The 17253-nt window shown below is 57.0% G+C and overlaps 1 protein-coding gene across 6 annotated transcripts; it reads right to left on the minus strand.

Annotated features, from left to right (window-relative positions):
• On the minus strand, positions 1-17035 carry ZNF395 (zinc finger protein 395). Of its 6 annotated transcripts, none has more exons than XR_012622704.1 (11): positions 15108-15220; positions 10307-10559; positions 8111-8340; positions 7548-7660; positions 6662-6897; positions 6441-6541; positions 5240-5504; positions 4239-4331; positions 3923-4026; positions 3581-3778; positions 1-631 (listed from the first exon to the last, which is right to left on the minus strand). XR_012622704.1 is itself a non-coding variant. In XM_074820326.1 (10 exons), exons 2-10 carry the CDS (start codon positions 10547-10549, stop codon positions 3667-3669), a joined length of 1497 nt encoding a protein of 498 aa, XP_074676427.1. In that variant the 5' UTR covers positions 10550-10559; positions 16495-17035; the 3' UTR covers positions 1-3666. The 6 variants fall into 6 exon arrangements, 4 of the variants coding, with proteins under 4 accessions (XP_074676427.1, XP_074676425.1, XP_074676429.1 ...); XR_012622703.1 differs by having other exon boundaries at positions 3541-3778; XM_074820326.1 differs by lacking the exon at positions 15108-15220 and adding an exon at positions 16495-17035 and having other exon boundaries at positions 1-3778.
• Between the last annotated feature and the right edge of the window lie 218 nt (positions 17036-17253).

A 17253-nucleotide genomic window follows, 5' to 3' on the forward strand; every position in this document is an offset into this window, starting at 1 on the left:
TACCAGGCAACTTTTCTTTTTATTTCTTATAAAATATATTTCATATTGCTGCTGTAAAAATTACATTTCACATTTTTATTTTTTAACTTTTTTTTTCCCCTTTTTTTTTTTTTAACAATAAAAATAATACTTGGAAGACAGCTGAGAAAAGCTCCAACAAGACAGAAAATTCACTTGACGGGGCCTCGTCCCTGCCCGGCCGGTGGCCCCACGGGGGCACGGCCACCGTGACGTGACGAGTGTCCCCAAAGCCCTTCCCCGCTCCCCCACCCCCTGCGACCACTCCACGGAACCTCCCGCCGACGGCAATGGGGCAACAAGTGACAATGTGGGGTCACCCTGCGCTAAACCGATGCATTTTCGGGGTCCCACCAGCAGTGGGGTGAGAGGAGTGTCCCAGCCAGAGAGAGAAGGGGGGGGGGGGAGCAGCCTCCAATTAATTAGTGCCCAATTAAGAGGTTCCTATATACATACATATACATGCTCCGGGAGACAGGCGGATGGATGAGGGGAAACTCTCCAAGCTGGATTTACAGGTCGGGGTTACCCGCGGTTGGGGCCGAAGAGGAGTTTTTCTTGAGACCAGCGAGACTCAAGTGTCGGGAGGAAAAGTCCAACGGTCGGGAGGTGGCTGGAAGTGAGTTAAAAATAATAGGAGAGGGAAATAATAGGGAAAGGACAAAAAAAAAAAAAAAAAAAGAGAATTATATATCCAGTGCCAACCAACCCGACAGACACGGTGGAAGCCTGCTGTCATTTCTGCAAAAATATGAGAAGGTTTTCCTGTTTTAAAGTGTAAAAAGTCCAAAGTACTCCCAAACCAGAAGGAAAAACCAAAAAACAACCCACCCTGCAGCGGTTTCTCCCTTTAAAAAAAAAAAAAAAAAAAAAAAAAAAATCAGAAAAGAGCCATAAGGACAATTTTGTCCGGTTAAGCCTGTACCGCAAAAGACCTGGGAAAAGCAGCCATAGGCTCCTCCCAGCCCCCGATATAACCGCCCCCCCCCCCGCCCCATATAACCCCCACCCCACCGGCTGCCGGGCAGTAAGTGCTATGCGCTGCGGGAGGAGGTGGCACCGGGGAGGGGGGGGGGGGGGGGCGGGGCACGTCCCCTGTATTTGCTGGGGAGGGGGGTCCCAGCAGCCCCCCCCCATCTCACCGGGGATGCTGCACACCAGCTTGTTCCAAAGCCATTTAACGCCTTTTTTTCTTCCTTTTTATATATAATTTTTTAAAAATAGCATCTTTAACAGAAAAGCAGAAAGTTATTTTCGCTTTATTTTCTGGACACCTGGGCTCCCACCAGTGAAAAACCTGATCTCGGAGGCGGATCTGGGCTGGGGGTGCCCCGTGCCTTACCCCGGGTTCAAGGGGGGGATGTGGGGGGAGTGAACTCCCTCCCAGGGCCGGGGTGATGCCGCACCCCGAGGCCAGCCCCGAATGGCTTGGTTTGACGTTTCCTGAGTGATTGAGCTGGGAGCCGAGGGAGCTGAGCCATGTCCGGGCAAAGCTTGGTGCTTTTTTGAGGCAGAAAGGGCCTAAAAAGGGAGAAGTACAAATCTTCAGTCCTGCCTGGGTCTCTCTGAGCCGTGGGGGTAAAGACACAAGGTCTGAGGAAAGCATAAATCCACCTTTTTTTTTTTTTTTTTTAAGTTTCCATGCTCTGGGTGCTGCTTCAAGCCCTATTTTTTTTAAAAAAATAATTTTAAAAGATGAAAATGCAGGGAGACGCTGTGTGGGACATCTCAAAGCGCCCACTAGCTTCCCAGAGAGCCACCAGCATCTCCAGCATCACCAAAAACCTGCCCACATGCCGACAGCACCGGGCCCTTCCCCGGAAGGATAAACACACTGAGCTCTGTGGGGCGACGCAGGACAGGTAACGTGGGGGCTTTTTTAATTAAAAAAACCCCAAAACACGACTATTTTTGAGGAGTGTAACCACCCTGCCATGCAATTAATTGTTACCAGGGCTGTGGATGCAATAAAACGCTCAAGCCAGGAACCTGCAAAGAGTCTCTGATGCCAATGGGAGAGGAAAAAGGTTTTTCCCGACATTTTGCTCCCAACACCAGGCTCCGGCAGCGATGGGAGCCAGAGCGAGCGGTGCCCAGGGAGGAAAAACCTCTTCTCTTCCCCAGGATTTGAGCTGGATCTGCCCAGAAACTCCAGGGATGGAACCCCACAGGGTTGCACCCTGCCTGGGGAGTTTTGCTCCTGCTTTCCAGCAGCCAAAATTTACATCCACCAGTTGGATACTGGAGAGAAGATCAGGTTGTGGGATGATATACTGCTTAGATGTACAAAATTAAAAAAAGAACAACAAAAAAATACCCCAACACGTTGAGAAGCATCAGTAACACAAAGATATGTAACTCAACCCACTCCGCCTGGCCACCTGATCCCTTCAAAAAACACAACAAGGGGGTTCGTGGCAATCCGGGAGCCACTTGATTCACTTTTATCAAGGAAAAATGAGTCTCGGCGCAGGGTCCTTAAAAACACCCCGGACAGGGATTGCTCTCGGCTCGACGGCTGTGGGTTATAGCCTATGATTATCCAAAACACAGGAAAGAAAAAAAAAAAAAAAAGAAATAGGAATCCAAATGGCTGCCTGCCCCAGCGAGGGGAGACCAGCAGCAGGTCGGGTTGGGTAAATATATAGATTTTAAAAGGATGGAGGTCAGAAAAGTGACTGTCACCAGGCTCGATGGGATTCAAAAGCAAATATTGAAGTGTTTTGGTGAACTGGGGCCATAGGGTGATGCCAAGGGAAAGCCCTTCCCAGTCCTCCCAGCTGCCTTTACTGGTGGAATCATTAATTAAAAAAAAAAAAAAAAAATAAAATCACTCAGCCTAGTTTTGAAAGACACAGCGAGGGCCACAACACAGATTTTTTTCCACGGAGCTAAGCAGACTTACAAAGCCTAAAACGAGAAGGAACACCAGGTTTTGCCTTGAAAATTCTCATCGTTTTCCTGATTAAAATGTTTTGGTTTTTTCCCCCCAAATGCCTCCAAAAACACCGCACTGGAACCGCCCGGAGGCATGCGCAGGCTCGAGCTACCAGTGTGACACGACGCGAGCAAAGACCACATCCACACAGGGAGAGAAACCTCCACCTCCTGCCCCAAGAACCGCTCCTGCCCTGCTTGCAGCAACGCAACAACATTTTCTTTTTTAAAGCTATAATTGTTACCGATCCCCTCCCTTAAAGGGTCCAAGGGATTTGCGCTTTCTAGGTAGTCAAAGGACACGGGAAGCTGCCTCAACGCCTCATCCCAGCCATGCCGCGACCGTTCGAGAGATTTTAGGGGTGATCTGGGAAATGCAGGAAGATCTTTGGTCCCCAGATCGCCTACAATCTCCCCCAAACCCTGAGGAACCGGCTTCCTTCCCTCCCAGCCCCAGCTTTTACCGTACAAAGGGAGATATTCTTCAGGTTTAAAAAAATGAAAAGTTGGAAAAAGTTTGGTTTTTTTTAAAAAAAAAAAAGGGCAAACCCAGCAGATGTACAATATACAGAAGGAGGAATTTACACGCAGCTCTGGAGGTGTCTTCTGGGGTCACAGGAGGTACCTCCAAGGTCCCTGGTTGCAGCAGTGAGGGACTCCGGTGCTCCCCGGGCAGGAGCAGGGGAGGGACGCGGCACCACGGTCCTGCGCTCAGTCCAGGAAGCGCTGGCAGGCTTTTTTCCACCGGCAGGCCGTGCACCACTGGTCCCGGTGCTCGATTCCGTACACCTTACGACACTTTTTGGCTTCACCGCGGACTTTCCTGCGTGAGAGAAGAAAAAAAACAACCACCGTTCACGGCCCCGTTGCAGAATTTCAGTCACTTATCTAAGGGTAAGGCCCCGTAACCAGGGCCGAACACCGTTCTGCTGCGTCTCGGCTCCCCTCAGGCCGGCAGGACCCTCACCTGGTGCTGATGGACACCCTGGGCGGTGAAGCGACGATCAGGTGGGACTTGAGCATTGGCGTTGGTGGTTGGGGTTCGCTGAAGCTGAGCGACCGGCTCCGCACCTGCGGGGGAAACGGGGGTCAAAGGGGAGGTGGGACGACACAGTCCCCATCCTGCGTGGGCCCCGGGTGCCGTGACGGAGCAGCGGGAGACACGGGTGCCCCCAGATCTGGATTTAAAGCGGGGAGCAAGAAAGCAAAGAGGAGGTCCCCGTATCTCCCAGCCCAACCCTGCACCCCAAAAAGGATGAAGGGGAAATGCACGGAGGACTCACCGGTGACAGGGACGGGAGAGTCGAGGTGGCAGTGGCCCAGCTGATGCTGGTGAAGATGTGGGGGGACACTGGAATTTGGATCGAGGGCAATGCCTGGGTGGGAAAAAGAAAAAAAAAAAAAAAGGGTCAATGTTAGCCCCAGGGGCCCCCCGTTCCCACATGCCACCCCATAGGCATTCACCTCCCAGCCTGGAGTACCCCCAAACTGGGAGCACTGGGGGGGGTGGGATGGAAATCCCCACACATCCTCTCCTCCAGCGCCAGATCTTGCTAACACAGGGCACGCACCCATGCTGCGTCACCCTTCTCGGGGGCACGGCAGCTTCTTCGCTCCTCCAACTGCTTGCAGTTGCGATACCAAACCACATGCACCACCCTGGTCTAATGTAGATATTTTTGACCCTATTTATGTAGGTTTTCTGCTTTTAGATGATGTTGCATTTGCTCTCTGGGATAGGAATTGCTATACACGCACTTATGGATCTATATACCCTAGCCTGCAGCTCTAGAACAGCGCTCGGCTCTCAAATAGCTCCTGGGACAAGGGCTACTGGCCCAGGGTGCCCACGGAGCCACCGCTGTGGGTCCCCAGGTTTCCCAGCCCGTGCCCAGGGGAGTGTGCAGCCGAGAGACGTGCAGGATCCAGCGCAGCTGCATTCCAGCCCCGGGTTATCTGCCGGCAGAAGGGCGTGTTGCATACCAGCACCGGGTAATTGCAGGGGAGCAGAGGCCGGCAGCTCCCCCCAGCCCGGGAAGAGCCACAGCAGAAGCACACGAGCCCCTCAACCAGGCGTTAACGAAGCCAGTTGCTCAAGGGCTGATGGCCAACCGGGCAGGGGACGGTGCTACACCAGCACCGAAGCCTCTATGCGCTGCAGGGGTGGCGACAAAACGTCCCCGTTGCAGTGGGGACTCACAGAGCAAAACGGATCACCACCTGCTCTTCAGCAAATTTTGGGAGGCCACCATGTTGTCGTCCCCAGGAGATGCCACCAGCTCACCTGGTAGGCGTGATCAGCCTGGATGTGCCAGAAGGAGCTGGGGGCAGACTGGCTCAGGGCGCTGCTGGCCAGGGCGGGCTCCAGCGCCGGCTGCTCCACCAGTAGCGCCTCCGGCTTTGCTAGTGCTTGCTGGATGATGATGGGGGCGGAGGCAGAAGTGGGGCTGGTGGCAGCGGCCGCCTCTGGCGCCGGCTCTTCCTTCACCTGCACTTCGGTGTAGTAGAAATCCTCCTCCCGCTTCCGCTGGTCAGAGTCTGCGCTGTCCCTGCCGCGGGGAGGAAAAGGGGGCAGCAGTGAAATTGTGGCCCTGTTTCCATCAAGGTGAGTGGCTCCCGACTTCCCCAGGGCAGAACGATCTTGCCCTCTCAGGCAGAGCAGCTCCGCTCCCAGGCTCCAAAGCATCACGTTGATTTCACGCTCCCAAGGAAGATCAACGCCCCTTCCAGAGACTTTAAAGACCCTGGCACATTGACCAGGCACCACTGCAAATCCCCTGCTCGTTTCTGACCGAGTTCACTCAGCACAGCTGTGACCAAAGCCCTGCGGTTCACCCAGCAGGAAAGAGCCTCTGAAGTTGTTTTTTTTTTTTTTTTTAATTCTTTTCCCAGTGCGTTTATCCGGCACTGGATGGCAGTCCAGCGCTGCCCACTGCATCACGGCCCTTCTGTCCTCGCCTTTCCCAGAGCATTCACATTTGAAAGGGAGAAAAATACCAGAAAACGTGGATGGAAGCAGGAGAAAAGTGAGGTCGGGGTGAGGAATGCAGCAGGGCCACAGGAGGAGAGCATAGCAAAGCTGATCCCCACACCCTCACCACTTGTATTTTGGGGGGAATTCACAGGAGATCAGGACAAAGCAAAACAACTGTCAAAGGGGCGGCTGCTGCCGGCAGCAGGCTCAGCTTTCAGGCTGCCAGCCCTCATGAAACCCAGGTGGGCTCACACATAACCTGAACTCCCCACAGTGCAAAACACAGCCCTGAAGCCCAAATGGGGGTCCCGTGCCTCACGGAAAGCCCTGGGCACCCTGAAGGTGGGGACACACAACAGTGGCTTTGGTGACATGGACTGCTCGTCTGAGAACTGCCAAGCTCAGTATCTCCAAAACCAGGGGTATTCGCTGCAGGAATTATGATTTACACAGCGGCAGAGCGCACAGCTTCGGTGGCCAGGCAGGGATTGAGGTGAAACCTTCGCCTTACCCGAGGTGCTGGGTCTTGACGTGCCGCTTGATGCCGACGATGGAGCGCAGGACCTTGCCACAGCTCGGCCACAGGCACTTGTACATCACCTTCACCGAGTTCTGGTGGAGAGACAGCCCATGTCACACCCTCCCCAGGGGCAGCGTCCCCTCCACGGGACACCAGCTCAGCTTGAGCCACCCCACCGGTGCTGGGAACCCTCTCCCCGACAGCAGCAGTACCTTTCTCTTGCGCGGAGCAGGTTCATCAAGGAGAAAGGGGTCGGAGTCAGTCTCGAAGCCATCGTCCGCCTGGGGGGAGCTCAGGGCCTCGCTGGAGTATTTGGGGCTGCCGGCGGGGTGAGGGGGTGAAGGGGTGGAGATGTCGCTGCCCCCGCTCCAGTGTCCGCTGGTGGTGCTGCTGCCGCTGTCAGAGACGTCGCCACTCTCCTTCCAGGGATCACAGGCTGCCCGTGAGGCTGCGGGGAGGGGACACACACTGCCACCGTCAGCTCAGGGCCAAGCGACCCCCGCCCAGGGCAGAGACCAGCCCTGAGGCTGGATAACACGCAACAACAGTTTCCCTCTATTTATTTCTTTAAAAACTTGGCAAGGCGAAGCCTTTGCACCTTTGCTCAGCACCAGCTCCCAATTATTGGTCGTTTATCCCTTCCCGCCCCCCCCCCCCCCCCCGCCATTCTCCTTGGCACCAGCACAGCCGGCACACAGCGAGCAGCCAGCCCCGGGGCACGCACATTTCCCACGGCTCCGGGTGGCTATTTTTATCCCTCCGGCTGTGTTTGACTCCTCGGGAATGAAACCCCATCTAAAAAAAGGAGCGACCGGGTGGTGCTCCCCGGACTGGGACTCCTCTACGGGGCTCCCCGGCCCCCCGGGACGGCTGCGGAGAGTTGGGTTACCCCCATCGTGCTGCCAGGGGTGTCCCAGCTTGCCTGGCCCCAACCAGTGCCGGCACCTGTGGGCTCTGCCATGACTATGGTGCCGCTCCCCGCGGCCAGCAAGAGCCCCAGCACTGAGATCCAAAGGGCACAGCACATTTCTCCACGTCTCCTTTTGTTTCAGATGTTTTTTCTTTCATATATCCGTGTATTTTTAAATGCGCACTCACGGGGGATGCCACTCTCGCCGGCGGGAGGGCTCTGCACCACGGGGCTGCAGGAGAGGCTCGTAAGCACCATGGCTGCCACCATCTCGTCCATCTCCACAGCGGCGTCAGATTTTCTGTACCACAGAGGGGAGAGATGTGAAACACGTGGAGGAAAAAAAGCAGAGAAACAGCCAGGTATGACCCAGGGAGCCACCAGGCACCCAAATGGCAGCACGACCTGCAGCAGCGCAGGTTCACCCCCATTGCCTCCCTCCCAAATTATTTTTAAGTCACGGGGAAGGATGTTTTCTCCTCATTTGGAGGAAAAAAAAAAATTTAAAATCCCTTTCATTGTAAAGTTTAACCATCTTCCGGATAATCCCGCGCTGGTAAGGCAGATCTATCCCCAGCATCACCACTGTCTCCATTGGTGATAGGTCAGTGTGAGGTTAATGGTTGGACTAGATGATCTTCAAGGTCTTTTCCAACCTTGATGATTCTGTGATTCTGCGTAAAACCAAGCGCAAGCGCTGGTGCAGCCACCAAGAGCCCCTCTCCCACCCGAGCAAGCCGAAGGCACGAACCTCTTGGGTACGTCGATACTGCTGGATACAGATCTCTGCAGCGCCTCGGCAGGGCCGGGACCGCCAGCTGCGGGCAGGATGGGGGGCTGGAGTGCGGCCGGCCGCACGTCCTGCGCCCTCCAACATGCCTGCAAGCCCTGCTCCGGCAGCAGCACCTTCACCTTGTCACTCAGCGGGTTGTGCTGCTCCACGAGGCCGGCGCACTCCTGCCCGTTGTAGGTGACGAGGACCTGGAAGTGGCACGAGGGGAGGTTTGTCGGTGTCACCCGCCACCCCGCTTGCTCTCAGGGGGTGTCCTGACACAGGACAGCAAGCCATCGCCCAGCGCAGGATCCCCCCTTCTCCTCCTCCCGCTGCAGAGGGGGTTACAGAGGGGTTTAGGACAAAGACAGAGCCTGTCCTGAAGGGCCTGGACTTCAGACTGCTGTCACAGCAAACCAAAGGGGTGGCCAGGGTTCATCCCAACCCCTCCTCTAAGAGATCTGCTCTTCCCAGGCACAAGCACCCCAACTCCAGCAATCCCATGTTAAGGAATTTCCAGAGCTGGTATCAGCCACCTCTCTGAGTGTCGTGACTCTGGGTGGACTTTTCTCCAATGAATTTGTCTGCTTTGGCTTTGTTCTTGCACCATCCTGCTGCAAGGGCTCCCACAATTATTCCACACACTGGCAAAGTACGTAGATAACAGGATTAAAAGCCAGAGAGGGACAGGGGAATGGAGCTTTCCTGGGTAGAGTGATCCTGAATTCACACCTTGGTTTCTCCAGCCCCAGGCTCCTCGGGGCAGGGGAAGGAGATGTGCATACCTCACCTCCTCACCCACAGCCCCAAATGCCTTCTGATGGGCAGTTTTCCACCACTACCAACCGTGAGCCTATTTCTGTTGATGGAAATGTATCTGTGTCAAAAGACACTACATGTGTCTCTGGCTATTTATAGGAACAGGAACATCTCTTTATGGAAGGGCCATGGGTGTCATACCAAGAAGTCGACACAGGATGGACACGCGGACTCACACCCTGACCAGGGAGGAGCCTGGGAGACTATCTCAGGTGGGACCTCCAGCAGAAAAAACAGGGGGGAAAAAGCCACCCACGGTGAAACCAGGGTTAAAGGGATCAGTGCAAGGATCAGGGCACTGGAGACCCTGACCCTGCTTGCTAAAAACAAGGAGCAAGGCTTCCGTGTGAACCACGTGGGCCGTCCCCTGACCCAGGAGCCAACATCTCCTTCAGCTCTGCACAGCCACCAGCGCAGGTCCTGGCTGTCACTGGGAGGTGGAGGCACCCCATCGCTATTTTTATGCTGTTCCCAGCAGCAAAGCAAGCAAGAAAACCCTCCACAGCAGAGCACGTAGGAGAAAACAACTCTCACTGTCCTGTGGTTAATAAAAATGGGGCAGGAGGAGCCAGACAACCAAACAGGGGCCTTATTTACACTCCATTTCACAAGCTCTGCCCAGAAAAGGTTTTACAGTTCTGCAGGTAGCAGCCAAGAAAGGGGCTCCCCGGCAGCAGCTCACGGCTCTCCTCAGACAGTGCTGCTTGGCCAGGCCTTAACAGGGACTGTGCCACTGGCATGGAGAGCAGCCCCCTGGCCATGCCGCAGGAGCCCTGGGGCACAAGAAATGGCAGGGTCCAGAAGGACTACGTGTCCCTTCTGGATGAGCCGTCGCACTTCACTTGTCCCCAAGAGCTTCTTCACCACATGTGTCCACACCATCGTGCCTCAACCCTGCAGCAAACAGCTGCTGCAGGCTGAGGCCTGAGCCATGAGGCTCGTGGCCATCGTGGCTAAGCTGGGGGGGCTCCCTGCCACTTCCCTTCAGATGTAAACGTGGGTTATGGGGTTAAGTTTGTGGAAAAGAAGTCCACTGGGAGTCACTAAATGTATGGAAACCATCTCCCTTTGCCTCAAACAGCTGCAGAACACTGGAGGGAAGAGTCAGGTCTCCTTACTGTCTTCTCTGGACACCCACTTCTGGCCAGGATTGGAGATGTCTCCCGGAGGAGATGGATCTCCACATGAGCCAGGATGGTCCAAACCCATGAGGCACGGCCAGGGCCAAGCACACTAATGCCAACACCATTAACGGCTCTCAGTAATTACAGCTCCCCACTGCACCTCACAGGAGAGCCCCAGGAGTTACTCCCCACCAGGGCACACCCCACCACCCGAGGACATTTCCTTATGTACCTGCTGCCCGGCGTGGAGCTGCCGGTGGCTGGGGCATCTGGCTGCTTGGCTGCTCTCCTCCGCCGACGGCATGCAGGATCCATCCTCTCGCGGCACCGTGTGGGCAGACGCCCGGCCGAGGTCGGTCTGCAAGCCGGGGATTTGGGTGGCCACCAGCACCCCATCGGCCAAGGTGCTGGGGGCAGAGACGCGAGTGCCTAGCAGGGAGCGCTTCCCCAGACGCCTGGACAGCACACTCGCCATCTCGGACACACTGCAGAAGAGAAAGACACGGGGATGTTACCTCCAGTGCAGGACCATGGCATTCAACTGGTGTCTTCCCCTCCCATTGTCACCCTGCGAGGCAAGAAATCAGCTCTCCACTGCGCCAGCAACCCCAGGGGGACCCTTGGGGACAGTGGCGTGCCTGAGCTCCCCCCACCCTGCAACTCTTTACAGTAATTTCTAAACCCCTCTGGAAAAAAAAAAGAAAAAAAAGAGATGAGCCAGCCCAAAGGCAACCTCACAGACAGAGTCAGGACGGCCCTTGGAACCCATGTCCCCCGCCTCGAGCTGCCACCGGCACACACTCCCGAGGCCACCACGACTATTCCTGCCCGTCACGCTGAAACCTGCCGTCGGTGCTCTTTAACCTTGACCTCTAGACTTGGGCCCGTGCCCAGCACAGGCCTGTAACTCCCTGCCCGCGCCCCGGCAGGACAGGAAAGCTCTCTGGTAGCAAACGCCAGTGACCCTCCTCTGCCAGCACCCCGATGCTCCCCTTTTTGGGAGCTCTCACACTTTTGGGAGAGGTTTCTCCAAGCTCACAGCTCAAGAAAAAGATGGTTTTGGAGCATTTTTATCCTAAACTGTCTGCAACTATCTTTAACCTATTTTTGCCCCAAATAGCTCCCCTTTCCTCTGACAAGGAGTTTTTCTTGTCTTAGTGCAGCTCTGCTAGCAAGCCTGTCCAGAGAGCAGCTTGCCTGGCTCATTTCTCTGGGTTTGTAGATTTTACTGCTGTTTTAAAGAAGTAAGTGGTTACAGGTTTCCTTAAAAGCAAAGGACACCCAGGGCTGAAGGGTGACAGTGCCTGGGGTGTGGGAGAAGGGAGAGGAGGCAAGAGGCTTGGTGCTGCCCCGTGTCTTGGGGTCCACCAAAAAAGTCACGTCCTTTCACACCGCCAAGACACCTGTCACCTCTGCCACCCTGCCTGGGCTTGTCAGCGAGCAACACCCAGCTGGCCGGGGGGCTGCGGGTGTTTATCGGGTGTCTGGGCTGGAGCATAATGTGGGCCACAGAGAGTCCAAGCCTGAGTAGCTGCTGCTTGTGCAAGAGGGAGGACTAACCCCGAGCTGCCGGGCGCTCACGCCCAGACCCTGCCCTCCTCACACACGGTTGCTGTCACAAAGCGACAGCGTTTTCAGAGCAGATGTCATGTTATTTTGGGTGGTTTTTTTTTTTTACATCTGGTTTACACAGTGCTGTCTTGCACGCCATCTCAGATGAGATAAGTTTCCCGAGGAAGGGAAGGGGAGCTCGCTGCCCCCCTCACCCCCCAGCTGCTCCAGGGTTACTCCAAACCACGCTTCAAAGGATGCCCAAGATTTACAAGTGGTTTTATGAATAACCGTACGCACTCAGCTCGCTTTGTCCTCCCCCGAAATCCCGCCGTTCCGGAGTAGAAAATTAACAGCTATTTAGGAGCCATAAATAGAGCAGGAAGAATGGGACAGGGTGTGAAATGGATAGAGGTGTGCCGGGGAAAGCACCTCACGCCAGAGCTGCACGGGGACTTTGCCGCCATCGCCACCTTCCCTCCGGAGCAGGATCAAAGCAGCCGCAGCAACCGGCTGAGCAGAGCTGCTCCCCCGGCTTCCCTCTCATCTCACCCAGCCCGAGGAACATGCTGGACTTCGCAGAGTACGGGGATCAACGAGGGAAGCTCTGTCCAATAATGTCTTTTTTTCCACGGTGCAACACATTTTCTGATGAGCACAACCGATGCAGCCAAGCAGCTCCGCTCCCAGATCTCCTACATACCCATACAGGACTTTTTCACCCAAAAGATCAAAACGGCGGTGGTTTGCCTCAAATCCCAGAGCGAAGCTGCAGCAAAGCCCCTCCACGGGCATCACCTACCAAACTACATTTCCTCCTGCATCACCTTAAAAACCTCGCTCTCTGATATCCCAGGCACCGGGAATTTGGGAATGGCCCCTCCGAGGGCTCAGGGAGTCGATGCGGCACCGTCGGGTGCTGCCACCACACGGAAAACGGCGCTGAAATCTCCGCTGCCTCCCCGACGGTCGACGCACGTCGGTTCGAGGCAGCGCTTGGCCAGCGGCCAGGTGCAGAGAGGGCAGCGCCGAAGGTGGGAGGCTGCTTCTCATTTCCTTCGGGGTTTCGTTTCGCCTTCCTTTTCCTTCCCACTCCAGGCCCGGGAGGGGGGAGCGGGAAGGAAAACCCTCCCAAAAACCAGTTTTTGGAGCCACATCTGCTTCCAGCAGATCTTTGAATGCCAGATCCCATTCCGGCGCTCGAGCCCGTAGCCGAGGGTGACACAGCGACGCTGAAAAACCCTTCCCCGCGCCCCAAAACACAAAGCAAGAAGAGGAGCGAGAGCTGGGAGGGCGTCAGCGGCGCAGGCGGAGCCGGGAGGCCACGCTGCCGCCGCCGCCGCGAGCCCTTCCAGCTGTTAGCAATCACGCGCCGCAGGGGTCAGAGCCGGCACAGATCCCAAATTATTTCTTGCTTCAATGCCGGGTGTGTATTTTGGACGGCGCTTTTCCAGCTCTTGCTGGGAAAAAAAAACGTCAGCTCTTGTGCCTACCGGCGTTGCCGCTGCTGCCGGCAGAGCAAAGCCCGGGTGGAGGTTTTGGGAAAGCAGGCGCCTCATTTGGCAAATGAGGAACGCTTCATTTAGCAAGAGGGGAAGGTTGAGGGGCCGGGGCAAAGCGGGGAGGGTTCCTCACACTCACCCCGGCTGCTGTTTGTCCAAGGTTTGCCGGGAGAAAAGCAGCTCCCGCGCCCATGGTGCTGTGCAAACCATGACCACAGGCACAAATCTCCTCCCCAGAGAATGTGCAATTACAGCACACCCCATTTTCCCATTTTTTTAGGAATAAACGCTGGTAGGTTCCCCCAAACCCAGCCTAACTCCTGCCACAGACCACCATGCCACAGATCAGCAACACAGACCACAAAGTCTACCCTGTAAGAGACCCCAAACATCGCAATAACTGATAATAAACTGCAGTTTTTCCATCATCTCTCCCAGCCCACGCTTTCCAAAAAGCCCTTTCTCATCCCAAAACGTCCCGAAGCCCTTTACAAACCGCACTCCGGTCCCGCGCCCATTGGCACACGTGACCGGGAAACAAGATATCCGCACGGAGCGGTTTGCAAAGTTTGGGCCTTTATTAAAAAAAAAAAAAAAGAAGAAACAAGGATCTACTGACCCCAGGCTGGAGCCAAACCTACCCGTGACCTAACCCTCACAGACAATAATACAAAACAGGCGCCTTCCCGATGAGTTTCCTCCTAATCCTGCCTTGGTGCTCACAGCTTGGGTGACGCCCGCGGACGTGTCACGGCGGGGCTGCACCGATTCCCCGCCGGCAGCGCCTGGGAAGGGCTCCCCAACCCTCACCCACGCCAGAGTCGGCCGCTGCCGGGTGATTCTGGAGGAAAACATTTTCACAGGCCGCCCGCCTGCTTAAAACAGCCATTTTCTGGTGCAGGCAGGAATGCCAGCGCAGGCAGAGTGACTTCCCCAGGCATTGGCGGGCCGGTGCGTGCCGGCAGCAAGGGCAGCCAGGAAGGAAAGGGCGGGAGTTTGCTGCTTTCTGGGAGCGGTGCCGGCAGAGCGTGACTCGAAGCCGTCGTGCGAGCGCTGGGACGAGAGGGCAGCAGGAGACGGGGCGTGCATGGCACGTGTGTGTGCATGCGTGTGCAAGCATGTGCATGCGTGTGCAAGGCCCACGGCCGTGTGGGCAGGCAGGGCACGTGGGGAAGATGGCAGGGCTGGAGGCAGAGGAGGAGGAGGCGTGTGCCCGGGCCTGCCATGGAGGGCGGCACCGGGAAGGGCACGTGTGAGCGGGGCGGGGAGGGGGAGACATGCACGGGGAGGGGGTGGGGGGGACACACAGACAGGCACCGGGCAAACCGGGAGGTGGGGCACGCACCGGGAAGAGGGGGGAGAGATGTACCGTGCACAGGCCCCGGTTGGGCGGGACACGGACGGGAAGGAGGGAGCGGGGGGGGCATGCACCGGGGGTAGGAGTGTGCAGCCCCAGGGGGAGCGTGGAGCGGGCAGGGCTCGGGGGAGGGGGTGCGCGCACCGGGGTACGGCGGAGACCCGAAAGGGGCTGGGGAGGTCGGTGTTGGGGGGCAGAGCCGGTTCCCCCCCTCCCGATAAAGGCGGGGGGGGGGGGGTCGCACGGCGGGGGAGCGGGCCCGGCGCGGCTCGGCGCTTACCTCCGGCGCGGCTCCCGCCTTCCCCCGCCCTCCTCCCCCGCCGCAGCTTGTTTTGAAATCCCCGTCCCCGCCGCGGCCGGCTCACGTACGCGGCGGCCCCGGGCTGGAGCCCCGCCGGGCGGGGTGGGGAGGAGCCGGGGCCGGGGGAGGCGCGGCCCGGCCGGGCGGGAACCACCGCTCCCGCGCGCGGGGCTTTTTTTTTTTTTTTTAATTATCATTATTTTGGAGCGCCTTTCCCCCCCCCCCCCCCCCCGCCGATGGCGGGTGGGGAGGAGGGAGGGAGGGAAGGAAGGAAGCCGGGCGGGAGGAGGTCGGGGGGAATACCCGGCGCCCCGCTACTCACAGCGTCCGGGGAGCCCCGCTCCGCGCCTCAGCCTCGCCGCCGGCCGGGTTAAAGCTCCCGGGGCCGGGCTGGTGTAAACAACCTCCCCACATGCTCGGCCCCTTCCTGCGCATTGGCTCCGCCGTTCCCTTTAAATGCACGCCCCCACCGCCCGGCCCCGGCCCCGCCGCTCCCCGGCCCGGCCCGGGGGATACCGGCGCTCCCCGCCCGCCCACCGCGGGGGTAAGGCGGGCGGCAGGGTGGGCGCATCCCTCCCTCCCTCCCCGTTCTCCCCTCCAAGCGGGCAGGGGCAGGGGGGGGACCCCGGACCCCCCACCCCAGGGCTCCCCGCAGCCCCGCGGGACTCCGCTGTTTACCCGAGCGGCGGGGGCGGGGGCGGGGGCGGCGGGGGGGGGGGGGGACGGACACACACGCCAGGCGTAGTGGCTGGCAGCGCTCAGGCGATTTCTTGTTGCTTCCTAAACTGTATTGCCCTAAAAGGCGCTTTTAAAATATATATACCTATATTTTAAGTTTTGTCCATCGGGGCTTTTTGCCTCCTCCCACACCCTCCTCCCTGTCACCCCCCGTCCTCCTCCCCCTGCCGAGCACAACCGGAGCCTCTCGGTTGGCATTTAACGGGCCCTACCGCTAATTTATCTTAATTTCGAAGGGGCATTACGATGACGCCGACTCGAGGCCCCACCGCAGCTCTCCAGCTCACGACTGTACACAAACCTCGAAGGTTTTTCTTCTGCTGGAGCAGCTTCACCAGCCTCCCCGCGTCTGTTTAGCGACAAGGGAGAGTTAAATTAACGCCAGCAATGCTCCTTTCGGGGTTTATTTTCTTTTCAGGCACTGAATTTCCCCCCTCAACGCCTCAGCTTCTGGGTTCCACGTGAGAAAAATTCCCACTTTTGCTGTTTGTCCCTTTATAGCACATTATGGCACAGCTGATGTACAAACACAGCGGCCAACACAACGCCTTGGGGCTTTACTCTGGACCCCCCAAATACCGACCACTGATTCATACCCCCCAGGATAAAAAGCACAATATCCCTTCCCTCTGTCAGAAGGGCCACTCATGACCAGCCCGGCTGGACAACTACATTTAAAACCTCGGTACAGGCAAGGCGATTTGTTTTAATGTGTGTCAGCTAGCGGAGACGAATGCTGGGCCTGTTGCCAGCTTAAAAAAAAAAAACAAAAAAACAACGAAGTATTTTTACCACCAACTAATATACAAAATGCAGGCGGGATTTTACTACGGTTGTCCAAGGTAAATTGTCGGGACAGGAAGGGGTTATCATCCCCTCGTATAAAAAATGAAACCTGCCTTGTCTGTATGAGGACTCAAGTATTTCTCAACAACATCTATATATTTTTATGTCCAGTAAAAATAAGGTACCTTCTCCAAAGCACCCAAACAGGAGCCAAATTTTTCTACTTCCAGCAATGCTCCTAAATTTCCTCCCAAGCTCCTCAGACTTGGATTTCTAAGTCACCTCAATACCTGTTAAAATGAAAAGTGAGTTATTACACATGCAGATGTGGGCAGGTGCCTATGCAATCCCTTGCCTGGCGATTTCATGCGCGTTAGGAGGCAGCTTGCTCTGCAGAGACACTGCACGAGGGGAGGCATTTCAAAGCAGCCGGAACAGGGGGCCGGGAGGGCACCGCACACCCCCCAGTGTTGGTAAAGGCCTCCCTCGGCAGCCAGTTGGCCTGGTGATGCTCGGCCCCATGCCGAGGACTGCCAGCCCTCCAGGCCTGGGGGTCAGGAGATGGCAGCTGGGGGAGAGGAGGGGGGCAGGAGCCCTGTGGCCAGTGGGCACCAGCTGCTCTGGGGGAAGCAGCCTGTGGGTGGTGTTGGCAGCACCTCAGCTCAGAGGGAGGTGATGCAACTCACCTTCCCCTGGCCTCACAAGCAGCCGTGGCTGCCCCTCATCTCTCCACGGCCACCCCTCACCCCCCACACCCCTCATGGCTGCCCCTCATCTCTCCATGGCTACCCCTCACCCCTCATGGCTGCCCCTCATCTCTCCACGGCCACCCCTCACACCCCACACCCCTCATGCCTGCCCTTCATCTTCCCCCCACAGCAGCCCCTCACCCCTCCTGACCACCCCTCATGGCTTCTCCTTACATCCCACGGCCACCCCTCACC

This window comes from Strix aluco, chromosome 3 (genome assembly GCF_031877795.1).
Source record: "Strix aluco isolate bStrAlu1 chromosome 3, bStrAlu1.hap1, whole genome shotgun sequence".
NCBI lineage: Eukaryota > Metazoa > Chordata > Aves > Strigiformes > Strigidae > Strix > Strix aluco.